Raw genomic sequence first — 25,374 nt, forward strand, 5'->3', positions numbered from 1 at the left:
TGCTTTTGAACTGCTAGGTTGGCAGGAGCTGGGACTGAGCAATGGGAGCTCACCCCATTGCGGGGTTTCAAACCGCCAACCTCCTGATTGGCAAGCCCAAGAGGCTCAGTGGTTTAGGCCACCCGCGTCCACCACAGCGCCACCCGTTTAATTGTAGAAAAAAATCTCAAAGGGGAAAGGACTGATTCCATGCGATCTTGCTTAGTTTATAAGGCCAGCAGTGTCTTTGTAGCGGATCAAGATGTGAAGGAGATAAGACTTCACAGCTGAAGTGGAAATCTGTGCACTTCTGTACACCAGGGGTCTGAATTGTGCAGAGGGAGGGGCTGTACCTGCGAGCTATTAAAATGAGGGCCTTTAGTGGTACACAGTGTTAGTCATACTCAGGGTAGACCCATTGCAGTGGGCCTACTCGGGGTGTGGCTACCACTGAATACTGTCCATTGCCTTTTCTCTTCACATCAACTCTGCCTTCATGCTTTCACCGTGTTCCAGCAGTCCAGCTCTCTACCGTAGAACAAGATTTAATTCCAAAGTGTGGCTGGCCACAATTTGTCAGTAGAGGGAGCTGGTGTGTGTAGTGTTTTGTTGCAGGTGTGCCTTCAAGAAGTAATCTATTAGAACAGGGCAGTCCAACAACTCATACGAAGCGGGCGGCAAGAATAATTTGACACTGAACCCACAGGCCACACACGTAATTAAATTTCCATATCGTTAATTATAAAGTGTTTGCAGTATAGTTGATATTTAATATACATGATATGTATATATAATTACATAACTAATAGATTTAAATTATTTGTTAAACAAATTTAATACACAAACACAGGGTGTGTCACTGGCAGAGAAAGATGCACAGCACAGAAATACAGAAGAACCCGGGATCAGGGTTTGTGAGAGAATCTGACTCTTGAAATCCTACCTGCGGAAGATCTGAGGTCAGGTTTAAAAGCAGCCCTGAAACAATTGCCACCATGTCCCATCTCTCCCACTCAGTTGCAGTCCAGACTACCTCTCTCCTTGCCCGTCCTGGAGAACTCCAGTTCTCCCTGATTCTGCAAATTCTTTGGTAGGGACCATGGCATTTCTGGTTTTAGGCACAGTTTTGGTTCCCAATATGAGGGTGGGACTCTGTAGCTTTCCACTTGAAGTACAACTCCCACTATCCCTGGGAGCTGATGCAACAGGGGTCCGACAGCATCCAAAGATAACTATCCTTTGACTTTATGCTCTGCAAGAGATGGGCTTCCCGCCATTCAGAAACGCTTCACTTTTTAGCAGTGTGGTTTAATCTGTCAAATTGTGAAGACATCCTCCAATTGGGATGATTGGCAAAATCAAGGTAAACATTGCCAGAAATTGTGTGCATACATAGATGGCTCTACATGGACAATCATTTCAAGTCATCTGCTTTTTTTGAGTTTTGGCTGCTGCCCAGTTTAGCTGACTCATTGCTTTTTGCCGAGCGCAGAATGGCTACGATCCTCCCCACCACTACCACCCTCCTCTCCAGCCTTGGGACAGCTAATAGAAAATGTTAGAAAGGTATCTGCTTCCAAAAATAGATGCAAAAACTCCCTGGGGTACTTCATTAGCATCAGATCTGCCTTTGGCAAAACATCTCCCTTAAAACAGCAATCGAGAGGGCAAAGGGATGGAGGAGGAAGACTGAATTGCCTGAGGAAGCAGTGGGAGGAAAGCTTTGGGTCAGAGAGCACAGAAAAAGAGCAGCTAAGTTATTTTTCGAGTTAGTGTAATTGGTTTCGGTAGTCAACAGGGAGGAAATGTGCTATGGAGCACTTCTTAAAATTTCTATTTGATCTGCTGCAAGTAAAAGTGGACATACTTCAGCTGTGAGCCCACTAAGCACAGTTTTGGTTCAAGAGTGGATTGCTGGGCAGGAAAGGATTGGATCTGCCTACCACATCTTTAGACGTGCACACTGGGTGATGGCCACTGTGAGTCACACTCAATCACCCAGTGGTTGCAAGGTGAGTATCTTGCATCTTTACAACAGGAGATACAGGGCAAGTGCCGGAGCCTGAAGTCATAAATAAAATGATGTAACAAACTGATGGTGCCATGTTTGACGAGTCCGGAAGGTTACGCTATCATCCCTGTGTATATAGGAACGAACATTAGCAAGATAATTTGAATGAGGCCCTTGTTAGTCATCATTAGATACACACATAATGCCTTTAATTTGAGAATTTCAAGGGCAAATGTTGAACCTCATAGGCTGCCTGTGTTGCTTTATACTCTTTGAATACCGCAGGGGCAAGGGCAGGAAAACTCTCAAAATATCCAAACATGAATAAAGATTCAAATACTGTAGAACAATCATGTTTGATAAGAGTAAGAATTGAGAGGAGTAGAAGAGCCTGATGGATCAGGCCCATTTAGTCCAGCATCCTGTTCTCACAGTGGATGAACAGATGCCTATTATGGGAAACCAGCAAGCAGGACCCAAGCACAAAGACACTTTCCCTTTCTGTGGTTTTCAGCAACTGATACTCAGAAGCATTGCTGCCTCTGACCATGAATGGATAGCATTGCTACCGTGTCTAGAAGCCAGCAATAACCATCAATTTCTCAAATACATCCATGCCAGTGGGTCTCTTCCGAACCTGTATGGGAGGCTAGAATCTATAGGAGGAAGCTTGCTGAACCAGCCAGGCTGGTTCTTTTGTTCCTTTGCCTTAGCTGCTCAGCTAAGTACCTGCCATTCACATCTTTAAAGACTGCTCTGTTGCCATAGAGACATTGTTGGGCCCACCTCAGCTGGCTGGATATGGCTTCCACAATTGGCCAAGGAGGGGCTGTGTATTAGAGTTTTGTGTGATGATGCTTGGAAGCTGGAGACAAAGAGACATGTCTGCTCCGTGCTGGAGCCAATGACACCAGAGTTTTCCATTGACCTTCATTCCAAGGTAACTGAAGCCCAGGCCAGTGCTGAGGCCCGTGGAGTCCCTGGCCATTCAGAGGTTGGGCTTGCATGCTGCAACAGTGTACAGAGTCCTATAAAGGATGTGAAATTGCCACTCAACTTGGAGTAATAGACTACTAGCACATAAGCAGTCGCTGAAAACCTGTTCCCAGAAGTCAAAACCCATCCTGCAGCTCTTCATGCCATACAAATGACACCAGTTAGGAACTCGGCTAAATAATAATAACAGAGGAAATGGCTTGACACTCCTCTCAACACACAGGAAGTGCATGGGAATGAATCAGTGTGGAGCATCTTGGCTGAGAACCATGCTATGCGCTATAGATGAGTCATGACATAGGTTGTTGCTAACTAAGGTTACCAGGTCAGGAGCATTCTAGACACTGAGATTTCAGGTCCCAAACCAGAGACCTATAGGTGCTCCCTAGTGATATAATTGTGGACATCCCTGGTGATTTTTCTTCTGTGCTCCCTCCCATTACTGAGCCCTGGAGACAGAGGTTAATTGGGGGGGGGGCAGAGAAGTACAGACCCCCACCCAGACTGAGAGCATATGCAATAATTTGCAGTTGACTCCTGCCAGACTGAAACTTGCAAGCTGCATGCAGTCGTCTAAGAAAAATTGTTTAATGCACTCTCACCCACCTGGCAATGCAAGCCCTCTCTCTGCCACCTGGAGGGATCAAGGAAAACTTGGATTCTTCATGTCACCCCTAGAGGTCTGGCAACCCTACTGAATAATCTGGCCCCGGTTTGGCCAGTAAACTAATACCACTACTGTAAGGTAACCTTTTCTGGTCTTTATTTTTTTGTTTGTGCCTTGCAGACTACCTCACTTACTGAGAAAGAGAAAGGAGTTGATAGGACTTATATAAAAAGGTCTACGGTTGTATAATAAATCTTATTGTTGCTGATTTGTATAAAACTTAACAATTTAATGCAATACCTCCCTTCCCCTGAAAGCCGCATCTGCAATAATAGCTGGGGAAATGTGCTTTGAGGCATTTTGGGTAGCCCACAGCCTTCTGTGAGATTAAAATAGAACAGGGGTGGGATCTGCCTGCCAATCTTAGCTGGACAGAGGGTCCAGGTTGGCCCACAAGGTCATTTGCCCCAAAACATGGCAACCTGCCCATCAACTGACATCAGTTGGGCAGGTTAAATCAGGCATTGGTTGTGGACTCCTGTTCCTAGCAGGAAACAGCAGCATGCAGCCATAGCAGTAGGATTTAACCCCCCACTTATCGGCTGATGAATGGGGGTGAAATCTTGCTCAGTTCAGCAGGTTTCTATGCAAATTGCTTTTGCATCGCTGGGGCTGATGGGAGTTCTGAGCCCAAAACATCTGGAGGGCACCAGATTGGCAAAGGCTGGTTTAACCCACTGGGCATCAGGGACAAAGGAAGGAATGCTGAGTGATTAACTTACACATTTTCAAAGGTTGGGCTCTGCCAAAATGCATCTCACCTTTCCAACTTGAGCACTAATTTGCACATTCTCATTAATAAAATGTCAATAACTATTATATTTCCCTCTTGCACCCCACTTTTCATCACTCAGGTACTGCTTGTCTTGCATTTATCTCAAATAACTTCACTCAAGTTTCTCTCATAATATATACTGTGTATAAAAATACGTTGTAATATGACGCTGGCTATTTTTTATTTTCCTGTATATTTCTGGCTTCAGACAATTGCCTTGGAAAGACTGCATTCCCTCTGCCTCTGGGAGAGAGTCTTGCAGAGCAATAAGCCTGTTATCAGATGGCACTTCAGAGATTTGTAAAGCAATTTAAGCGAAGCAGGATGAGAAAACCACCTGATTCTATCGCAGGATCAGTTCCGCTGTGTATTGGAAAGAGTCCCAACATTCTTACATACATACTAACAGCAGCCCCCTCAATTACAATAGCATGAGATGAAGGGTTCTGGAAATTGCCAGCGTAATAATAATAATAATAATAATAATAATAATAATAATAATAATAAATAATTTATTATTTGTACCCAGCCACTCTGGGCGGCTTCCAACAAAGATTAAAAATACATTAAAATGTCACACATTAAATACTTCCCTGAACAGGGCTGCTTGTTCAGCAAGAAGATAGTGAAGTGTGAGAGGAAGACCTAGAAACCAAAGGCACAGGAGGAAAGGATGGCTTTGAAGTGCAAGGAGGAATCTAGCTAATTTAGGACTACCCTCCTTCCTCTGGAAGATGGAAGACTTCAAACCTAACCAGACTTATCTGGGAATAAGCGTGTATGAAAACCAGTCATCTTGTGTAAGGCAGGCTTAGTCATTTGGCACTGTTTGAAACATCTAGAAAGTTTCGTTTAGTGATGCTGAGCTAGAAATAAGAAAGGAATTGAGTATAGAACATGATAGGGAAATCAACACAAATGGGAAAATAAATGATCAGAATCCATTCTAAACCAGGAACGATGGCATCAACTTAGAGCAAAATCCTGCCTTTTCCAGGTGTTTTGGACTATGACTCCCATGGGCTGACAAAGCCTTTCGAAAACCAGACAAGAGATAAATAATAAAAGTTTATTATAATACTAATAGTGATAATAATTTTATTATTTATACCCCACCCACTTGGCTGGGTTTCTAGGGTTTACAGCATATATAAAACATATATATGAGGCTCAAACCTGCAACCTTGGCATTATCAGCACCACACTCTAACTAACCAGCCACCCAGGCTGACAAGAATTTTTAAAGTTGGCATATAAAAAGGGGGACAGGATTTATTGGTTTGTGGGGTTTTTTTTTCTTTGCTTTTGTTTTTATTACGTATCTGGTGTTTTTATCTTGTGTTTTGAACCGCCCTGAGATCTACGCGTGAAGGACGGTATACACATTTAACGAACAATACAAATACTAAATGAAAATGTAAAAAGTATGCCCATTTACACAAACGGGGTGATCGGAACTTTGAAATACGTAACTTGTTTACAACCCGTTTGGCTGGGGAAAGCCGTTTTGTGGGTTATGAGACTCACTAGGAACCCTGGAAGCATATAATAGTATTGTAAAATAAAAAATAATGTCGGTGATGACAGCTAAGTGACAAAAGGACAAAGGTTTTATTATTTGCGCTGAGGGGCATGTACCCTGTGAGGTGACAGAGACATATTTGGAAGCTCCTTGAGGGCAGTGACCCTCGGCTCTTTTGCTTATGAAGCTGTGCCACACGCCATGTACACATGGAATAGGTCGGAATAGGACAACGGTTCGGTGGAGAGGGAGAGAGACAAAGAACTCTCCCCTTGGACCAAGCCGAATTTTTTAATTTTCTGAGGGAAATTAAAAAAGAAAAGAAGCGAAGCCGCCGCAGGGAGACCAGGCAGGAGGCGCCTGAGGGGAGAGAGGTGGGCGGAGCCAACCGGCTCGAAAGGGGGCGGGCTCCTTATTCCCTGGCGGCCAGTGAGCGGCCCGGTCGCCGACGTCGACGTCGCCGCCGCCGCCGCTCTCCCCCTCCCTTTCGGAGCGCGCGCAGCTGTCAGTCACTCCCGCTCGCCGCGGCCTCCCGCTCCCCTCGCTCTCTTTCTATCACGGTTCGGCGCGCGCGGTGCATGCTGGTCCCTCCGCCTCAACAGCCCTCCGCCTCCAACATGGCGTCGCGCTGTCACCTGTGTGTGTGAGGGAGAGGAGAGGGGAGAGGGGAGAGAGGCGCCGCCTGACTGACTGGGCCCCCCCTCGACCCTCATCACCCACCCCACCCCCCAAAAAAATCCCTTCGGCCCCCCGCTTTTCCCTTTCTCCTCCTCTCCCTCTTTCTCCTTGGCTCGGCTCCTCCCCGCCATGGCGGGGGGCTGAAGGGATCCGCCTCCCTCAGCAACAGCATCCCTTCCCCTCCCCTACGCTGAGGCAGGTGCTGTCAACGCCGCCGCCTCGGCTTCACCCACCGCCGCCGCCTCCTCCTGATGGGGTCCCCGGCAGGCGCGTCGGGTTCGGCGGTTGCTGTGGCAGCGGCCGCCGCGGCAGACTCTGCGCAGTGGCTGTCGGTGAAGGAGGAGACCATCTTCCTCCACGACGGGCTGATCCGGGTCACGGACCTGGCCGAGCTGCCCAGCGAGATCATCGGCGTGGCCGAGCCGGGAGACACGGAGCTGGAGGTGAGGAGGAGAGAAACGGGATGCGGCGGGAGCAGGGGGAGGGAGACGGGGACTGGACCTGGCTGGCCTTCCTCCTCCTCCTCTTCAACAATAAGGTGGGGCAGGAGGGGGGAATCTGTTCTTCACCAGCGCCACAACTGTAAACATACACTTTCTCTCTCCCCCCCCCCCCCCCCAGTTTAGGCTTATAAATGGAGCGTGTATGGGGCGAGGAATCAGGTCAGCATCCTCATCCCTGCAATTTAGCGATGGATTGTGTGGGTGGGGTGGAATTTGGCCTCCTCCTGCTTCTTCTTCTTCATCATCGCCTTCAGGGCCTGCTCACCTCCGCAGAGTGGGCTTTTAACAATAAGATGTGTCTGGCCTTCATCATCTATTCTACATCATTATATTCATCCCTTCCCTGTGAAGTAGCGTTAAGATTAAGGGAGCATCTTGTCATAATCGTAATTGGGCTTTAACAATAAGATTGGTGGGTGGATCTGGCATTCATCAGCATTGGTTGTCATCACCAACATCTGACCTCCTTAAAGGGGCTTTAACAATAACATTGGGGAGGGGATGTCAAGGTGAATGGGGTGGTAGTGAGGGGAGAAATGCCGAAGGGTCATAATTAGGCAGAGGATAAAGAGGAATCTATTCCTCCTTGTCTTTTTCTCCTCCTCTCAGTGATGATGATGATGGTGATGTTTTTAATCAACAATTTATTAAGATCTTTCAGAGTTAGGGGATGATTTTGACATCTTTTACAACCCCAAAGGATAGGGATGGCAGAGGAGTAAAAGACGAGATGTTCATATGTGTATGCAGTACCCTAAATCAAGAGGTTAGAAAAGACAGGGTATCAATTCGGGGGGGGAGGTGTCTCCAGAATTTGTGGTATTGGGAAGAAATGTTAACATTTAGAAGTGTCGGAATTGGGTGTACCCCCAAACCAAGGCTTTGGAATAAGGTGGGATGTGAAAACTCTGATATGGAGGATCAAAAATGTTGGGTTACTGAAATGAAGAGATTTGAAAGAATGAAAGAGGACAGAAGAAATATGTGACAGTGGGCATTAAGTTGGAAGGAATATGGGGAAGGGGAATAAAAGAAAGGGTGAGGGATCACAAAGAGCGATAATTGAAGGTGGGGTGCCAGTTAGTAAAAGATAGGGTAAGATTGAAGAGAAGGCCAAAAGGGGAGTGGGGATAAGATGAAGAGTCAAAATGAGAAGGGTATAGGTATGCTGAGGGCACAGGAATGTTGGTTAGTGAGCAGGCTGGATAAATTGCCTTTAGGCTTTGGTAAAATGTGAGGAGCAAGAAGAGTGAGGAATGGATGAAAGGAGCTTAGGAGAAGCAATGTGAAGGTGATGGAGGATATACTGTGAAGTAGTAGGGGATTGTGGTTACTAGATGGAGGATGGGGAGCTGTGAAATCTCAGATGCAAACTCAATAAGGGGTGATGATGAATGGTTTTGGGTGGGGATGAGAGAGGAGCACCTGACTGTTCCAAAAAAAGCCTTGATGCACTAGGATCATAATTAGGTTAGGGGGGAGATTGATAGATAATTAGGAGAGAATGAAGCAACAAGTCATACACATGCCTGCCAGGTCCGACACCCAAATTTGTTGAAATGATGATGATGCAAAGGTGATTCAGCACCAGGGAAGGTGCAGGATGTAAGATGATAAGGCTTTCAGAACCTTGTTTTGAACCAGGAAGGGCAAAACCTCCCTGTCTTCATTGCCCAGAGAGCAGTCTCTTGAAAATTGATTTTATGGTCTTCTTAATTATTATTATTTTGTTATTTACCAATAATTATTTTCACAGTGAAATATCTGGGGTGTTCTTAAGTACTGAGCATCTAGACTAGAGGTTATAATGACTGTTGAAAGGCCGAGGGAAGTAGCTATGATTCTTTTCCACTTCAGCCTCCTCCTCCAGTAAATATGGGCAGTTGAACTGTAGTTAGAGAGCAATTGTGTGTTGTTTGAAATATGCAGTTTGGGGAAATTGCTGTCAGTCATTTCTGCTTGCATCTCTTCCCTGGTCTGCATCCCTTTCTCATGCACCTCCCTCCATCACCCCGCCCTCTCCCCCAGCAGTGTGGCTTGCAGTGACACAGGTTCTTTGTCAGAAGCCGGGTGGCGTGAACCGAATGGGGATGGTTCAGCAAGCGCTGCATTGAATGCTTATATTTGATCACCTCCAGTTGTTTAGGGGCTCAGCAGAAGGTTATTTCTTATTGCTAAAAAGAATCCTGAGCAGTAAGAGATTTAGTAGCGAGCAGCCTGGACAAAATGATTACTGTACTCTGATGATAGCAATGTTAATTCCTTGTTCATGCCCTTCAGCTTAATGTGGAAAAGAGACACTATTTCTAAACATATTTTCTTTTACTGTTGTGCCCACCCCCATGTTATTAAAGTGAATTCTACTAGCTCTGCAAGGCTATGCTTTTGTTACTGACATCTGCTGTTTCTGGGGGAGTTAAGAATGCAATGATTAATTAGTCTTGTGGTCTGGAGTTCATTTTTTTGGTAACAGTACAGCTTATTTGCAAAGATAGAGTTGAACCCATTAGTTAAGCAAACATTAATGGTCAAATCGCATGTCTGGTAGTTGATATCTGGGCATATCCATGGCATTCCTATCCATAAGTTGATCATGGACTGTGCCATGATTCCAAGGTTTGCTTGATTAAGCCTCCTGCTGTCCAGGCTTGAAAATTTATGTAAAACTTGCTACAGAATCAAAATGGATATGTGAGGCCTTTTGGTAAGGTGAAAGAAACTGCAGCTGACAGACATTTCACTCTTGTACTGTATAGTATGGATTATGAATTCGACATGGGCTTGTTGGAATAACAACATTAAGGGTTATTATATTTATCTATCACCCCATGATTAAAGGAAACCATGGAAGGAAGGAGGGAGTAAATTGGCACCAGATGGAAGAGGTAGCATTGAAGCCCACCAGACAGAGAACAGGAATATTGTGTCTAACCTGAGCCTAAGCCAGATAGTGCTAATTTTGGCACTAATGTTTGCAAAGCCACTGGAAGCTTGGGATAACTGACAAGGATGGGGGTGGAGCGTCTGATGGTTGTGCCTTGGGTGGGGTTGGGGAGAGTTGACTCTTTTCAGCTCTGTGTTACAGACACTCCATTGACTGACTACACTACGCCATTGGTTCAACTTATCTAGAACCTGAGACACTCCAGTAGCTTTCCATTGTACACATAGTATAAACCCTTAAGTGTTTTGCTGTTAAATGCGTTCGCTTAAAATAAGCCCCTCGCAGCACTTTATGGTGTATTGTTGGCCACTTCATCTTGTTTCTTTACTACACATTTCATACTTTATTTCTGTAAAAAAAATTGAGCTTGCCCCAGTACACCACTGACACACACTTTGGCAAGAACTTGGGAAAGTTGCCTCATTAGAGAGGTCACAGTTAATTAGAGCTCTTTGCAGCCTGTCTCAGTAATTGTGTCATGAAAAGTATTTAAATGGAATAACAAGGAGCTTCATAAATTCATTCAGGCAAAGAAAGAGTTAGAAGTGATGGTGATGGAGCCAATTCAGGCTTTCACATTTTGGGGGGAGGGGGAGAAAAGGGTTTGGGCACATATGGTTGCAAAGATAAAGCTTCCAAACATTGGCAGACTGTAAATTGGTGCAGCAGCATCTCACTGTCCTACTGTGGTGATATGGAGAGCCCTGGTGGTCTCCCATTTGTGTTATTCATATGCTATGAATATCAGAAAGAGTGGAGGAGAGTAATGGGACTATTTTGAGGGCAGGGTGTTGTAAAATGGAATAGAGATTACATGTTACCACAACAAGGAATATGGAGAAATAACACACTTATAAATAACAGATTCGCAGTGTACTAGTCAGGCATAGAGGTTCTCACTCGTAGAAGCAAGCAGTGTTGGAGTTTCATTTGAAATATGTTAGTTTCAGGGCTTCTTCCGAAGGATTGTAAACAATAGATTCAATGTAGTTTTACCCTGCCATCTCAGGGAGGTCAAATGCACAGTAATAGTGTTTGTTCCAGGATCAGAAACATGGGAAATTATAGCAGGAGATGAATATTGTGCTTATGTCCTGCTTGTTGACTGCCCATAGGTGTCTGACTGCCCACTGTAGGGTACAAGATGCTGGACTAGATAGGCCTTTGGTCTGATAGGCTAATAAAAACTGGTCCTTTTTTACTGTCTCAAGTGTCAGCTATGCTTTGCTATAGGTTCATAATCTAGAAGCGACAAGACCGCTCAGTTGCAGCCTTACTGAAAAGAAAATAGTTCTTAGCCAGTAGATACTTGTTTTTGACCCAACCACATATTACCATATTTTTCCGTCTGTAAGATGCCCCCATGTATAAGACGCCCCCTATTTTGGGGGACTCAGATTAAAGAAAATGGGGGGAGATGGCCCAGAGTATAAGACGCCGCCTAATTTTTGACATTATTATTTAGGGGAAAAACCTAGTCTTATACACAGAAAAATATGGTATATTTATGTGAGGCTGTTGGACTTGAAACAATTTTAGTCTATCCCAAACCCCTTAGTGTGACTGTGGGGAACCTTTTGCCCTCCAGATGTTGCTGAACTACAACTCCCTTCAGCCCCAGCAAGCATAGCCAATGGCCAGGGATGATGAGAACTATAGTTTAGCAATATCTGGAGGGCCAGAGGTGCCCCATTCCTACCTAAACATCTCAGAAAATGTGCATAGCATATACTGATAACTCCCACACCAAAGGGAAGAAGGTACCTCACACTTTTGTTTGAATGTATGCTTAGACATTTCTTAAGAGGAGTACCTGTTCTCTGGACAGCTGCTAGGGAAGATCAGATTGACAGATACCAAGTCCACAACCTTTTCAGTGATCCAGAACTGTAGAATAGCTTTCCTGGGGAACTCCTTTAAGTGGGCTTTGAAGCAAGACTTACGTTTTTGTATTAACAAAATACCGTAAATAATATTGTTTTACTTTTTTGTAAGGCACTTTAGAAAGACCTCTCTCTTTTAAAGGTAGGATTTAAATGATCATAATAAATAAATACCTACTGCATTTGGGCACCCTGTCATTCGTGGACCTGTCCCCTGTCATGTGTGTTCCTGAAAATTATGCAGTGATAGTAATTTTTCAGCAATGCACAGAGAAGTATGTAGCCAAACTTGATAACTATGCCCTGGTATATTCTTCATTCAATAAATATTATGAACTTAGGTATATCAAAGATACATACAAAGTACTCTTGGGTCCCCTTCTAATATTTTACATTCTGTGATTAGAGCAAATAAGTTGAACAACAGCAGAGCTTGGCAGTTTGTTCTAATCAAGGTGTTACTTGAGTTGTCAGTTGAGCCAAACCCCTCTCTGACATGCTATCTGGGGGATATTGTTTGTCCTGCTGGGGGCTTGTTAATAGACATTTCCTGACTGACTACAATGTGAGGAACAGGTTTAGACAGGCTTGGTGGGCCCAGTGGTAATCACAGCCCATCTGTTGAGGAGCAGGCCTCTGTCATCATCTTGTTCTATACAGTGGTACTTAAGTTTACGAACGTAATCCGTTCCAGAAGTCTGTTCTTAAACCGAAACAGTTCTTAAACTGAGGCACGCTTTCCCTAATGAGGCCTCCCGCCACCAGTGCCCTTCCACCGTTTGGCTTCTGTTCTTAGACCGAGGTAAAGTTCACAAACTAGGACACTACTTCCGGTTTTGCAGAGTTCATAAACCGAATAGTTCGTAAACAGGGCTGTTCTTAAACCGAGGTGCCACTGTTTTGCGTCTTCGCTCTCACCCTTTTGTGCTTCTGCCATACTTGCACACATCCTGGATAGTTTATCAGTTCTGTGCAAAACTCTGGTGGAGTTCCAGTGTACACATGATGTCCCCATGCAAGTAAGGAAGAGCTACCCTGTTTATTTTGTAGTACTGTTGTCATGCACACAGAGCTGCTTCCCATATGGACAAGAGAGTCTTTGTTCACATGGACACATTTCCCATGCGATCAAGAAGCCTCTGGATTTGAGGATTTTAAATGCAAGGGAAAAGCTAAGTGACAGAGGCTACCACTCTGTACTTGGTGATGCTAAGCATCATTTGAAGGGTAAAAAACTAATTCAGAGGAGCCAAATGAGTACCCTGCAAGTGTGTAAGATGGCCATTTCTAAAAACTGACCTAAACTTTGTTCTATTTCATTTAATCAAAGTCAGTGGTGCATATTTATCTGGAGCTGCTGTAAGCCCTAGGAAGCTTTCATGTGCCTTAGAAATTACTTTTGCTACTAACTGGCGTGGCAACATTCTCCAGAAGTTCTCACCGGTGATTCACCTTGTCAGTAATGGAAGGCTGTACAGAGAGGAAATTATAATTTCTTAACTGGCCTCATTTGTATCTCTCTCTTTGGGTGGCAGCATGTCAACCCACCAATTATTTCATTAGGATTTAACTGATAGGTGTCTAATGACTAAGCAACCTGTGCAGACGGAAACATGCAGGAATGCTCTTGGGCAAACAAGGGAGTGATAGTTCAACTGGAAATAAAGTTGAAGATGCAAATGACTTTTTCATTGTGGAAGGTGTAAAGCAGTTTATGACCGATTTCTTAGCAAATATATTATAATCTCTGACTTGAGGGAGTGGGTCAGATATTTTGAGAAATGTTTAAAGTAGCAATTTTAATTTTATGGTGTTTGTGTCTGTCATTCCAGAGGGAAAAGTAAATAGCCCTTTTGGTGCATGTAAGCTCTTGGCCACGTCCAGCTCAGCTCTTTGGATCCTAGCCTTTGTTTTTCTCCAAAGAATTTCATCCCATGTATTCATGTCATTGTCCTTTTTAGCATGTGCTCCATTCAACTGCCAGCTTGTGCAGTGTAGGTTAACTGAAATGTATGAGCATAGATGAGCCTTCTTGTTCAGTGCTAGGCTTGGGATGTTGCCAGAGCTCCACAGAGATTATTCTGGCACCTGGGAAGCATCCATGATGGATTAATTCTCAGGCAAAGGCTTCCAATTGCAAACTTCCAGCTGAATGTTAAAAGGTGGCACCATTCAAATTAGTAAAACAAAACAATTGTTGAGAAGGCCAGTTCTGCTTCTTTGAATAGTGGTTCTCTAGGATTAATACATTTCCTATTTGGGAGTGTTTCAGCACATAAAATGAATGAAATATGAAGAAATGGGAAGGGGGGGTCTACCCTGTACTAGACAAGAAACTGTCAACTTGCAAGCTCCAGAGATCTTTTGAGCTGCCAGTTGATGAATCCTGGTGAGCATTACCATTATGGAGGAGTTGTGAGTCTTGCTTCCTAAGCACTGTGCTAAAAATACACCTCTTCGTAAGTTGCTGTTTCTTTCCAGGTTGGGATGAGAGAAGCTTTAAGTTATTCTGCTTGTATTTTTTTTTTAAAATACCTTGGCTTAGCATATGCTTATAATCAATTGCTGCCAAAGTGACTTCACATTGGGTTTCAGTATTTGTGACTTGCTGCCTTGCACTTTGTAAGTGGCACTTCTGAAAATGTTGGTTAATACAGAAGCAAAAACCAGAATCTGCATCTACATTTAAGACCAACCAGTCTACTGGTGTTGCAGGGGCAACACACTTCCGTGCTTTGGGCTTACTGAAAAAGACACAGGATTGTAACAAGAGGAAAGACAATAAATAGGAAATGCAAGCTTTGTGCTAGGCTTTTCTGCTAGGGAGCCTTGCGTGTTGTAGAAGTGTTCTAGGCTGCACAGTCTGTTCAGGCATAGTGCTGTCCGATCCTCTTGTCCCTTGCTGCAGTGCCATGTGAGTATTAGGGCTGTACTTATTGCAGGCAAATTTTAATAGTATTGTGAGTTTTCCAGGAAAGCTGTATACCATCTTAATATTGCATAGTGTTGATATGCTAGCCTACCTTGAGTGGTTAAAAATGTGGGCTAAAATCCTTTGAAAATAAAACACTAAATTACTGATAATCACAGAACCCCAGGGTCCCCCAAAGAAGTTGCTCCTCTAGACCCTGAGACAATTTGGTGGTGTGTGTGTGTGTGTGTGTGTGTGTGAGAGAGAGAGAGAGAGAGAGAGAGAGAGGCTTTCTCTCAGCTTTGGAGATCTCTGGAATATGTTAAAATTATATCTTAAAATGTCCTAAGCTGCATTGGAATCACATGGTCAAAAAGTTGGAGCCATTGGGCATTGTAGGGTCTCGGCAATTTTGTCACGATACAGAGCACAGTTTAATATCTTTCAGCACAAAAAGTCTGTTTCATGCATGTTTGATGTTTAAGTGACACAGTACCTAATTATCCGTCCCCCTTTTCTTTTTTGTCATGTCTTTAAATTGTAAGTTTGAGAGTAGGGACTGTCATTTTTTTATTGATCTGTAAGTTGATCTCGGAGCCTTTTTGGCTGAAGAAAATGCTTTCAATCAATCAATCAATCAATCAATCAATCAAGGCTGCAGATTGTTTCCATAGTTTTTAGACAGATAGAGCTCTAGTCCCCCTATTTCACAGTTAATGAACTGAAGAAGTGAAACAAGTGCCTTTCAGTTCGTCCAGGACAGGGATGGAAATTAAAACTGTCTATCCATTGAGCTGAACATCTAGAGAATCAAAGTGCATAAATCAAATGTGAAATAGGTGTTGAAATGTGTAGACCACCGAAAACATTGACTGTTTGTCACTAAGTCCATCTATATTCAGCAGTGGTTCTTAAATTTCACTGGATCCAGGATGAGAAGGACCATTTGACATGCCTGAATGAGACCTGCCACCTCTGACATTAATAGAAGTATATTTAATAGCTTTAGAATTTGTGCAGACCCCTTTTGCTGAATTTGGCTATAAATAAAATTTATTATTATTATTATTTTGCTGAATTTGGCTAACAGCCCATGGGATGCGTAATCTTGGGAAAATATTATGACACCAGTAGTAGTAGCAGCAGAGTCAGTTGCAAACCATTAGTACAAAACCTCTTTCAGGAAAAAAGGTATCCCATGCAGGAAGAAAATCCTTGGTGATACTTTCACCATTGAGAGCTGGAAACTTTTACAATTTTGTTATTGAATTTCTTGATCATTTTTTCTGTGGTGTCTGCAACGCATACATAGTTTCCTCATTTTGTTGCTGTCAAAAATGCAAAGTCTGCACTCATGGTATCAGTAAAGAAAAAGAACTATTCCCCCTCCATTCTCACAAAATTCCTTGATGGCTTTTCAGCTCTCCCTTTTCTTTTATGGCAAAGTGGGTCATTGAAACTTTTCTTCTCTTTTTAGCCTAAAGCATTTTTATAAGCTGCACACAATATAAGCCACTAATTGGGCCAAGTTGCTGCCACCAGGGAATCTATTTGCTATGGCCCAGTGTTAGCAGAGTGGTAGCACCTGTTACTTTGTTAATTTCAGTGTGTGCAAAACTGTGGCTTATTTAGAGCATCATTCAAACCTGAACTGAAATATGTTTAACCATAACTTTAATTAAAATATGGAATGAAAATGAACCTTAATAATTTTGCTACCACATTTTCCCAGTGGACTATTCTTCGTTTTCAGAAGGGGGCATGAAACCATTTAGTATTGTGCTTACCTGGTGCAGAACCTGGAAGGTTGCATACCCAATAAAATCTGGCAGAACAGATTTGTATTTAAAGAGTGCCTTCTGGGCTACACTTTTTTGCAGGTTAAATATCATTCAGCATCTTGCCTATGTTCCATATACCTTTCTTTCCTGTGGCACTGAAAAGTCATCAGGTTTTGGCAGGCTTGGAAAATCGTTTGATTTAAGCCATTAGCTCTCTATAAAGCCTCTCTTTTACCACTGTAGGCAGTATCATTTATTTATTTAATATGCTGCCCTGCCTCTCCTGTGCTTGAAGCCCCTCAACAAAATGAAATAAAATGAAGTCCTAATTGCACAGTTTCAGCAGCAGCAACCATCATCTCCTTGCTGGCTTCGAAAGTCATTTGTAGATGTTCCTAGGTGTTCATAGATGGATCTTAGGAACATAAGAAGCTGCTTAATAATAATAATATTATTATTATTTCCCCAGCCACTCTGGGTGGCTCCCAACAGAATATTAAAAACACAATAAAACATCAAACATTAAAAACTTCCCTAAACATACTGTGACAGACCATTGGTCCATTTTGCTCTACACTGACTGACAGCAGCTCTTCAGGGTATTAGACTGGGGTTCTAGCTCAAGATGCCAGGGATTGAAAGTGGACCTTCTACGTGCAAAGCATGCTCTGTCACTGAGCTACAGCCCTTCTCCTAAGTATTGCAATCCCTTCTTGAAAGTGTGTGCTGTGTGTTTACCAATGAACCTTTACAAAGTGACCAATGACTGAATCTGACCAGTGCAGGACTGGCCAATTTGCAGAAGTGACTAAAATGTAACTTGGAGTGGCAGCATATTTAGAAACAGCAAGAGGAAGACTTGAGATCCCTTATAGAAGCTATTGGGGCACAATCTTTAGGTCGTGTTTAGAGGTTGCAAGGAATCTTGGCAAGATTCTTGAAGGTGTGGTAGCATCTTAGGCCAGGTTCTGGATGAAACCTATTGGACCCATTTCAAGCAGGTCTAATTTTGAGACTGAGACACCTTTGGTCACCTTGGCAGGTAAACCGTGTCAGGAAGTAGATAGGGGCAGAATGTCTGCCAATTTTGCTTCTCGACTGGAGGGAATGGGTTTAGGTGGTATCCTAAGTATCTGATGGTTTTGGTCCTTGCTTGGAGGCCAGTTTCAGAAGATGATGTGGGATTCACCTTGGCCATTGGAGCATAATATCGCACAAGATTGATTCTTTTCCCAAGTTTGAGGGGAAGAAAAGAAGCTGGAGTGTATATATATTGGTTTAGCTGGCCAGTTGAAGCCATCTATCATCCCCTAACAACCCATACACCTCTTTGTCTGGATTAAGCTATACTGTAGTTTACCTCTGGTGGGGGATGTGGCATGCTACTTCTGGGGTAGTTTGTCTACCTTTGGTCCCCACCCTGTCCTCAGCTCCTATAAGCTGTCAGCATGCAACTGCAGCCACATCCTGAGAAAAGGTACGAACAATGGATACAAATAACAGAAGGAATCAAGAGAAAAGACTCAGAGAGGAATCCAGAAATGCCACAAGCTGGCTTTCTGTACCATCCATTTTCTAAATTACTTGTTGGAGTAGCAGTATTCACAGTCATCCTGTAAAATCTCTAGCCAGGTACCAGATTATATTGCGATCTATTTAGGTGGCACAGAGATGTAAGTGGAATGTAATTGCACACAGCTGGAAGAGTTGGGCCTATTTCTCACCTTCTGGGATGTAAAATGAGAATCCCTTCTTGTTTGCTTTAACATGACCTTGTAAACAATATAGGCTGCTGTGTGCTTAAGACTACCTGACTTCTTAACTGGACTACTGCTGAAACTTGCAGCTATGAGTTTATTGTGAAATCAGTGTACTGTATCTCATGCATGCAAGCTTTTCACAGTCTTCGTTGTCATCAAAATGCTAGGCCATACTTTTTCCATTTAATGTGGATTTCCCCTTACTGTGGAATATCCAATAAATAACTCATTATGCATCTGCAGCCACTGCTGGTGTCGAAGCTCTTTTTTTCACATGTGACTCTTTAGTGAGTGACCTTTATTACCACACCTTTGTGTCCATTTGCTCCTCAGCTGAGTACAACCTAGTCATTTTGTTTCTGGGTGATCCCAGCAGGTGATCCCATGTTCATTGTTGTCAGCTCATCAGCTGCTTGTTTGGTTATTCTTCACACTCATGGACTTTAGTTGGTATGGAGCCTCAGACACCCCAGTAATCATTAATTGAAATGCCGCTGCTTCAGGTATTGTCTGGTCCTTTTTTATATATATGGAAGCCATGAAAAAGGGGGTGTTGAGGTGCCCTTGCCCTCCTGCCAGTCCCCCCAAAAGCACAACCATTGTGGTGTGGTGGTTTGAGTGTTGGACTAGGGCCTGGGAGACCAGGGTTCAAACCCACACATTGCCATGTGAAGCTCCCTTGAGAGACCTTGAGGCAGTTGCTGTCTCTCAGCCTAACCAACTTCACAGGGCTGTTGTGAGCATAAAATGGGGGTGGAGGAGCTCTTTGGATGAAATGTGAGATACAAATGTAGTAATAAATACAAAGTAAACTACCCATTTCCCCTGTTATGCAACATGCTTACAACATTTGTTCTTGTACTTGGACACTTATTGTAGGTCTTTTTAAAATTTGCACTCACAACACAGGAACAGAGATACCTAAATACCTGCCCAGAATGGAAAAGGTAGTGGAGTGTAAGAAAGGAGAGTGATTGAGGGGAGGGACACAAAACACAACTTGGGGCCCTTCCCCCTTCATTTGATTTCAAAGTCACAGGTCTGAGAGGGTTTTTTGTTGTCCCGCTGCTTTCCCTGAGAAAACCAACTGCTGAATCAGAACTGGGGAAAGTGGCAGGACAAAAAGAAACCCTCTTGGACCCATGACTTGAAATCATGGGATACATTCTGTCAAGCTCCTTCCACTGGTGTGGATGGCAAGTACAGTGGTACCTCGGGTTACATACGCTTCAGGTTACAGACTCCGCTAACCCAGAAATAGTGCTTCAGGTTAAAAACTTTGCTTCAGGATGAGAACAGAAATCGGGCTCCGGCGGCGCAGCGGCAGCAGAAGGAGGCCCCATTAGCTAAAGCGGTGCTTCAGGTTAAGAACAGTTTCAGGTTAAGAACGGACCTCCGGAACGAATTAAGTACTTAACCCGAGGTACCACTGTAGCAGAATTGCAATGAATATGATGACTAGGAAAAGGGTGTGTGTGTAGACACTTGTATTAAGTGTGCACACAGAAAAATCGGATCTGAACAACTCATTAGCAAGAGAACTCCTCTGTGTGGAAATGACCAGTCTTCTGATTGTGAATTGGAAACAGGATCCATAGTGCAAATTCAACAGCACATAGTTACGTGGGCTATGTTTGGGCAACTCTGAAGAGGTGCAATTTTCTTGAAACACCAGCATTTGCTTAGCAATGTATGAGATTCAGAGAGCTGTTTCAGTCATGCCTAAAGTCTTGTACAGATCAGCTAGGCTTTTTGAACAGCAGGTCCCTATTCCTTTGGCTCTTCCTTCAGTTTCAGAAGTAGTTTAGCATCTGGTGCTAAGTCCAGAAATCGAAGAAATCGAAGTCCAGAGCCCTTTTGGACTTAATCAGTTGCAGAATTCTTCATCTACCATCCTATCTTTTACTTGGCCAACAAATTAAATGGGCCTTGTTATTCTGCCATGGTATTGCCTCCACTAGAGTTTGCTTTTGTCTCATTCGTTTGTCTCTATGCACGCAGAAAATTCCTAGGCTCCTTCCTCTCTTTGAATTTTATTGTCCTTGGGATAGTTTTGGCCAAGGGTCTTCTGTCACTCTCTGTTCCAAGAGTTCTGTCTTGAGAAGATGACACTTTATCATTCAGCTGAGTATCTGGAGTATGTCCAGGCCTTTTGGTGTGTACAGAGTTCAGTATCTTGATCAACCTATTATACTGTTTTTTTCCTCCCCTGACCCTGTACTCCTATGTAATTACTACTTTGATTTCTCCTCTCTGCTACTTAATTGTCATCCTCACCTTCATCAGCTTTCAGTTCTGACCACTGCTTTCACCTCCATTGCCATAACAATCAGGCAGGCTTGGGTAGAAAAAGCGAAGATTGACGCCTGCCAGAATTTGCATTCCTCCACTTTTTCTGCACATCATAATCTGGCTGTGACTCTAATTCTTTTCTTTTAATGGAATGGAGTTCTTTCAGGAATTGCAAGATTCTTAGATTCGAAAATGGGGTATAAGGCTACCTTGGGGAGAGCGAAGTGGGAAGTATTACTGTTTACCTCCAATAAAACTGGCTAGTTCTAGAACTGACAAGGTGCCACTGCAAATTAGTAACGCTTACTACCGTAATGGATTTTTAAAAGCAATTGTGAATTTTGGGCACTGCTAAATCAATACTTGCAGCAGTTGCTAAAGAGTGTACACCAGCTGATTTCATTTGGTTAATTATCCTTGAAATCCTTTCTAGATAATCCAATTTGTTGTTTGTTGAGTTCGTCCTTGAAAATTATTTAGAAATAACACAAAATGCCATTTAAATTGTTCTGGGGGAAAACCTTGGTATTGCATGTCATGTAATCTCACCTACAAAACCAAAAGAGCAGCTCTTAATGACCAGAACATTGTAAATTCAGAAGAGATAAGATAACCCTTTAGATATTTGAAGATGACTGTCGCATGAAAGATGGAGCAAGCTTGTTTTCTCCTGCTCTGGAAGGTAGGTCCTGAACCAATGGCTCCAAGTTACAAGAAAGGAGATTCCAACTAAACATCAGGAAGATCTTTCTGCTGGTAAGAGCTGTTCATTAGCAGAACTGACTTCCTTGGAATGTGGTGGACTTTCATTCCTTGGAGGTATTTAAGCAGAGGCTGGATGGCCATCTGCCATGGATGTTTTTGTTGAGATTCCTTCATTGCAGGGGGTTGGACTAGATGACCCCTGAGGATCCTTCAAACTCTGCAATTCTGTGATTCTATTATTATGTTTGTGAGTATGGATCAGGAACATTAAAAAGGACAGGAGGGGAAATCAGCAGAAGGGTTCCCCCCACCCACCCCACTGCCACAGCTCTGGTTTTAACTGCTTAGCAGTTAAATAGTCTGGTTTTAATATTCTAATATTTTAATAGTCTGGTTTTAACTATTAAGGCTCCGTGATGAAACTGGTGAGGTCAGGAAGTGAGTTAAGATTAGGTGCTTTTCCCAGGGTGGGAATAAGTGGTAGAGCAGATGTATAAGCAGTGGCCAATCAGTAGCAGGAAATTAGTGTGGTTTATTGCAAAAGTTATTTGTTTTCTTTTCTTAAAAAAAAAATTCTATAGAAGAACAAGAAAAAGGTACAGAAAGCGTCAATTTACACAAGTAGTGGGGAGCATCTAGCTTCTGGGTCTAATTAGGCTGCAAGATTTTGAGGGTTGGTCTGCCAAGTGGTTTCTGATAAACCACGCTTACCTAAAAGGAAAATGGGAATCAATTGAAATGGTTTACTCATTATGTGAACACTTGCGTTACATATGATTTCCTGAAAACGCATTGTGTTCGGCTAATGAGACCTGCATGTACTATATTGATACCTCAGAACATTATGAGTGATCTTATCCTCTGTATTCAATAAATGGCTACCAATTTACCTTAAATCATTTTATTGTCTCCCTCCCCTCCTTTAAAATTAATAATAATAATACCATGCCTATCTGACTGAGTTGCCCCAGCCACTCTGGGTGGCTTCCAACATAATAAAAACACAAACGTCAGTTCTATAAAGGGGTTTAAATGATACATATTTATACTATGTAACAACACATTTATACTATGTAAATTGCACATTGTTCTGTTGGTCACAAGCTGTTTAATATAAAAAAACATTTCAAGTAATATCACATTTTCTTAATGCTAAGAAATTCAAAGATGGGGATAAAGATAAAACACAGATTTTTCCTTTCATTTGTTTGGGTTGGCAGAGTACGTGTTTTTGTGACCAACATAATTTGCTAAACCAGTATGTGTTGCATTGTATTAAGCTTATCTGATTTTATTTTTTACTTAAAATTTCTTCTCCGTATAGCAAATGAGAAAGCAAAATGGTCACTAAATTAAGTCTCATTAACCTATTGTCTGTTTTCTTGATGAGGTGTTTAGCTGAAGATTAGAAAAAAATAGAGAAATTCTGCGTCATCTTTCATGTAATGCTTCTGGTTGTTTTACTCAACTGTAGAATGCCACCTTGAAAAACTGTTGCCAGTTAATGAAACTTTGGAAAACTAAAATGATATACGTAGAATATATTTATTATAGATGGAAAATGTAGTTTGACATACCCCACCATGTCATTATCTTGTAACCCTTTGTGTTCGAACATAAAAATATGTGTTTTTTTCTATAGAGTTTCTTATGTCTCCTATAGAATATTTCCCTCCTATATTTTACACTTGCTTAATCATGAATCCTTTTACTTGTTTAGTTTCTGTTCCATATTTTATGAGTATTTTATGTATTTTTGATAATATATATTTATTTTAGTGTTTAATTTCTCAACATCTGTTAATTCACTTAATTTACTCTGTATTTGAGCTGGAGGAAAGACTTAAAATACAGTTTTGATACTTAGCAAAGCTAGTCTTTGCTCAGAGGTGTAAGCATTTGCATTATTGTGCTCTTCCAACAAGACAGTTAGCTATGGCTTAATTTCTAAGAAACAGAAACTAGCTAATTAAAGAGGAAAGAACTGCCCAGTTTGATTCTCTGTTATAATCTTCCATATCATTTTTCTTTGAAGTGGTGTTGCTTGTTCTCAGAAGGAGGGAGGTATGTCATAGCATCTTGTATCTGATGGGAAGCTAGCTGAAGAGTGAGGCATAATGTACAGCTTCAGATCTCATAGCTTTATTTGTAGTGCACAAGGAGAGAAAGTTCTGTCCATGAGTTTTCTCCCAGTGCTAATTAACATGTAGGATGCAAAATTCATGGAGATTGTAGCTAGGGAGAAAAGACTAAAAACTTCCCTTTCTGTGTACTGTGATCTGGGTTGCAATCCCCCTTATCCTACATGCTCAAATTTATTTGATGTAAATTTAATTTAGTAAGCATCTTAAAAACATTTATTAAATGTGATTACAAATCGTGTTGCAGTTGTTACCTCCTAAAGTGCACAATTTGTTCAGTTAGTCCTGAATTTAGATGTCCTGATTCATCTGAAACATATGGTTTTATTTTATTAGAACTTTCTGCCTTTGTGTCATATTTATTTACACATTAGGTACTGAAAGCAAGTGCCTTGACTTGTGCAAAAGTTCTTCTAAAGGCATCCTGCCACATTAATTCACCAGCATGCACTTCTTTTCCCTGCCTAGATCTTAACATTTGAAACCAAGAATCCAACGGAGCTGTCGGAGCGCCTGCGTTCTGTCTGTGGAAATCAGAGCAATGCCTATGCCCGCCTGCTAGAATACCGCTTGAATGCTCTGCGTGGACTCTGGAATGCCCAGCGCCAGCTTGCCTTGGAGGAACAGCATGAACGGGAAAACTCTGGGGATGAGGAAGCCCTTGCCTTGCTCAAGCGGCAAGGCCTGTTACAGCAACCCGAACAAGCACCATTCACTTCTCGGATGGGGCTGCTCTTGGTCTTCCCTCTCATTGAGTCCCAGAGCAGAACAGACCCTTCCCTTTGTAACATAACTGCTGAGGTGCTCTTGACTTGCCTTCGTGACTGTCAGCCCTTGAGCTTGACTAAGGAGCCGGTGGACTGTCTCAATGGCATTGAGTCCTTGCTCTGCTCATGGCTGGAGGAGACGTCCACTTCAGGCCAACAGATTCCACAGAAGCAAAAAGAAAACGCTGCTGCTGCCCTTGTTGCCTTGGCTTGTGCAAGGTAGGAGAGGTGTAGGGTGGGAAATCTGGGCGTGCAGATCATTTCATTGATTACCTTTCGTATGCCCGTGTTAAACTGTTGCAGAAATATTAAGATGTGCCCAGGGATTCAGGACTGTGCTCAGGGATGGGAATTTGGCCTTGTTGTCCCATTGCCTCCTTTTCTCCTTTTCCACTTAGCCACAGCTTTTAATTTCTAGCAGCAGAGGGAAGAATGTGTACTGGCATGGATTGAGGCATAGGTGGCAGTGGTGGGACGTTGTTTGCTTCAGGATTGGTCTAACACTGCCTTCCCATATCATAAAAGCAGGGGTTCCCCATTAGCTAAGTACTGCGGACCCCTGTTTTTCAAAAGCCACGCCATGGACCCCCTACTTTTGAACATTTTGATATCTCTATGGTAGTTTTTGTTATGTGAATGGTGCTATGCAGTGCGTTTTTTCTAAAAAAATGTTTAGGGGTACTCTCATTTTCCTACTCATATTGAAATACTGCCCCTCAATGAGGCCAAACTTAGATTCACAAAATGTTTAGGGGTCTGCGTCCCCCCAGAAAAGAAGCATTGGTGCTATGGTCCTGCTGGGTGGGTTACACGAATCCTCAGTTGGGAACCATTAATTTAAAGGAACCCGTACAGTGGGGTTTCTGCTGTTTTGTGGATCAAGGAATCCATTTGTGAATATTAAAGTACACTAAGGTCCCGCTTTCCAAACACAATGCATTCCCAGGAAATAATTTGTTAGGTGAGCATTCACATAATAAACCAATGATTTCCTATGGGAACTATTGTAATCTGTGATATATCTCTCTCCCGTCTTGCCATGGTTTCTCCTAAAATGGC

The 25,374-nt window shown here is 42.8% G+C and overlaps 1 protein-coding gene across 7 annotated transcripts in view; it reads left to right on the top strand.

Annotated features, from left to right (window-relative positions):
- Window positions 1-6,701: 6,701 nt before the first annotated feature.
- The window catches only part of HECTD4 (HECT domain E3 ubiquitin protein ligase 4), a 117,101-nt gene continuing 98,428 nt past the window's right edge, over window positions 6,702-25,374 (top strand). For all 7 annotated transcript variants that reach the window (XM_053401190.1, XM_053401191.1, XM_053401195.1 and 4 more), the window contains exons 1-2: window positions 6,702-7,071; window positions 24,017-24,534. In XM_053401190.1, coding sequence (XP_053257165.1) covers window positions 6,880-7,071; window positions 24,017-24,534 — 710 coding nt within the window. In that variant the 5' untranslated portion in view covers window positions 6,702-6,879. The remainder of the gene's footprint in view (window positions 7,072-24,016; window positions 24,535-25,374) is intronic.

The sequence above is a fragment of the Podarcis raffonei genome, chromosome 8, assembly GCF_027172205.1.
Source record: "Podarcis raffonei isolate rPodRaf1 chromosome 8, rPodRaf1.pri, whole genome shotgun sequence".
NCBI classification, from domain to species: domain Eukaryota; kingdom Metazoa; phylum Chordata; class Lepidosauria; order Squamata; family Lacertidae; genus Podarcis; species Podarcis raffonei.